Source organism: Bidens hawaiensis, unplaced genomic scaffold (genome assembly GCF_021521415.1).
Source record: "Bidens hawaiensis isolate Kalapana, Puna unplaced genomic scaffold, B.hawaiensis_p1.1 tig00046388_1, whole genome shotgun sequence".
NCBI classification, from domain to species: Eukaryota; Viridiplantae; Streptophyta; class Magnoliopsida; order Asterales; family Asteraceae; genus Bidens; species Bidens hawaiensis.
Window position 1 is genome coordinate 32,169 of NW_027498291.1, and position 3,357 is coordinate 35,525.

At 33.8% G+C, this 3,357-nt stretch overlaps 1 protein-coding gene across 1 annotated transcript; it reads right to left on the reverse strand.

Moving 5' to 3' along the window:
- Positions 1-1,164: 1,164 nt before the first annotated feature.
- Positions 1,165-3,147, reverse strand: LOC143596443 (small ribosomal subunit protein eS25). Its single transcript, XM_077075224.1, has 4 exons — positions 3,080-3,147; positions 2,898-2,972; positions 1,716-1,850; positions 1,165-1,444 (listed from the first exon to the last, which is right to left on the reverse strand). The coding sequence occupies exons 1-4, from the start codon at positions 3,080-3,082 to the stop codon at positions 1,331-1,333; spliced, it is 327 nt and encodes a 108-aa protein (XP_076931339.1). The 5' UTR covers positions 3,083-3,147; the 3' UTR covers positions 1,165-1,330.
- Positions 3,148-3,357: the final 210 nt, after the last annotated feature.

Here is a 3,357-nt window from a genome sequence, read left to right on the forward strand (position 1 = left end):
AGCTTATTTCTTTAAAAGGAATACCTTTGTAAAAGGAATACCTTTTTCTTTATAATCACACACTTTATTGAATCACATTTGCTTTCTGAGTTATCCTTCTTACTCCTGACTTGTAGTCATCGAGCGGTGATCATGTGTTTTAGCTATTAAGGTAGCTTGTCCATGAGGCCCTCAATGTGCCAAGTCTCATCTCACCTTCCCGAGGAACCTTGTTTTATATAAACCGGGTACAAAAATACCCAAACCGGGTATTGGGCCAACCGGGTAGGAACTGGAACCGGTTCCGGTTCGGTTCCACCAGTTAGGTTCCGGAACCGGTTTTTTTGTGCACGTCTAATTAAAACCATTATCAACAAAATAAAAAGTCATTTGAAATAATAACAAAAGATTGTTTTATAATGAGTTAATCTGTTCGAATCCGTGAGGTTTGGCCAGTCCATCTACTTAAGCCATTGGGTATACACTCACGCTCTTTAACTTCACGTGAGTACCACATCACATATTTTACCCCAATTCACTACACTTCATTTAAAGAAAATTGTTTAACCCCCGTTAACCTCTCTTAATTTAATGTAACATTAAATATTAAATTATTGTGTGTGCGTGTAGAGAGTTTTAAAGCCCGTTAACATTTTAACCCATATTGCATTTAACGCTCTTTAACCCATGAAGAGAGTGGTATATCACTCGTTAACCCTTGTCGACTCATCTTTAACGGCCTGGACGTCAGAGTATACTCTTAGGCCTTAGAGTACCAAACCTCGTTTTTTGTCATAGTGATTACCTCAGGGTTCAAGATGTTAATGATCACCAAGTATTAAATGTCTAATTTACATAAATAGCCCATTTTGAAATCTGAGGCAATGTTTATAAGAAAAATAGAATTGCTAATCATGTAGATGGATAAGTAATGACACAAATGGAAACCCAAGTTCAATTCCCATTTTAACACTTTATGTAGACGTTGGCAATGAAATATGTCACGCCTTGCAAACACAAAACAAGCATCATCAACCTATCATTGTATCCAACTATCCATAAGTTTGCAAGACAACTAAAACCTCGACTACAAAACTGCGAGGAAGAAAAAAACAACCCGCCTACTTTGAACCAATGTAGATTTAGGTGTATTTACTTCAGCTCAAAACATCATTTTAAAAAAACAGGCTTTAATTAAAGATTCTCATAATCAAGATAAAGCATTGTAGGCCTTTTAAGATGACAGAAGTATATCAGAAAACAAAGGTACTTAAACTTGCTAAAAACAAAAATTAGAAGCAGAAAATGATAAAATCATGTCTTGCCATCATCTCAGTACAACTACCACACTTCAAGTATTAGTAGCCCTGGTGTAGATCTGTTGACTCGCATGAGCAGATACCATCCTGATTGCGCCTCTTGCCATCAAATCCTTGATCGCCTTTCGTGCCAAAGATCCATTGATCTATAAGTAAAATATATAAACAATGTAAGATAACTTACTAGTAAGATGTTTAACTCAAAGCAAAGAGATGCAAATGACTCATTGTGTATTCATATCTTGTGTAGCAGTTTTCCCACAACGCCTCAAGTATTTGTATAACACCAGTACGACACTCTTTTCAACTATTTTCTATACTTTGTATCATATTACAAACACAAGCATTTTCAAGACACCTTAACAAAGCGAATAAAACGATGCATACAAGATTTTGAAGACAGAACATTAACATTACCCTTAATCTGTCTGATAAAATGGAAGGAGTGATGAGCTTGAACTTTGGAGCTTCGGAAAGAAGCTTATCATACGTCGCCTTATCAAAGAGAACCATGTTGTTCACCTTCTCCTTTTGCTTTCCTTTGCTCCACTTCTGTAAAAGCCAATTCATAGACAATCTAAGCTCTATTTCATTCAAAAACAACCAAATAATAATGCGTAACATTCAAAAATGTTGAATCCATTTTTTCTTTAGTTACAATGATCGTAATTAAACCACCAAAAGGTCAACTGAATATCTTAAATTCCAACTTTTAACTTTACAGAACCTTTGAGTCACATTACAAGAACAAGAGTGGAGTTAGAATAAGGGTGTTTTCTAAGAAGTCTAAGAAGAGACATGGGCCATTAGATCTAGTGTGTTAAAGATTGAGATCAAATCTAGTGAAAAAAAGCATGGTGTGATATAAGATGTGACGTGTTTTTTTAATTAAAGAAGAAAAATGTGTGTATTACGACGCGGTGTGTTTTAATCTCCTTGCTTCCTACACTTGTTAGAAAGCACTAACTTCTTAATTTAACACTTCTCACAAGAACAAATATCATGATGCATATTTAGCTAGCAAGAAAACTGATGACCATAGCTGTTACAAACTATACAAACAAAACATATTCAGAATAGACAGAAAGATCTTGGTATACTACTGAGTCGATTTAACCTTATCCGACCAAAAAAGACGTAGTCGGTCAAACCTCTGAAGTAACTAAAATATTACACAGTACTTATTAGTCCAATCCAATTAATAAGTTTGAAAAACTATAAATAAAATTCTAAAAAATTTTGTATATATATTTATAATTTTGAAAAACTACAATACATTTCCACTTCCACTAATCCTATTAATCGCTAGTTGGTACCCAACCGCCGACTAACGCCTAGCGAACCGTACAAACCCTACGTTCTACATCTAGATTCAGAAAGGTTCTCAGTTTGCATCACATACATCAAAGTCCAATTCTTAATGTTAAAAGCAGATCTAATTTCAAATCAAAAACACGTTCAATTTAAACCCTAATTAACAATCCAATCCCCAAATTACACAACACATACTCAAAATGCATCAAAAACTAATTAAACAGATAGAAAAACATATATATAAACAACTTAAAATCAAATGAAAGTATTTTTTGAAAAATTGACCTTCTTCTTCTGCTTTCCACCGCCGGACTTGGCGGGTTTAGACGACGGAGGTGGAGCCTTTTCCTTCTTCGGAGCCTACATTCACCATACAGTTCAAAACAATCAGATTATTATTATTATTATTATTATTATTATACGAGATCCAATTGAAACATGTAAAGCTTCAATTAGAATGAACATACCATGGTATCTGATGATCTGCTAGAGGCTCAAAGTTGTCAACAGGATGAAGCTGCGCGTATATTATCTGTTGCTATTGTGATTATATATAGCTAGGGTTTTCGACATATTGGTTAAGTTTTCGGGTTAGATTTTATCGGGTCGGGTTCTATTATTATTATTATTATTATTATTATTATTATTATTATTATTATTATTATTGTTAAGTGTTAAAAAAACATGAATCACATTATCAAAAATAAAATAAGAGGTTTTAGAGTTTAGACTTTAGATTAGTTAA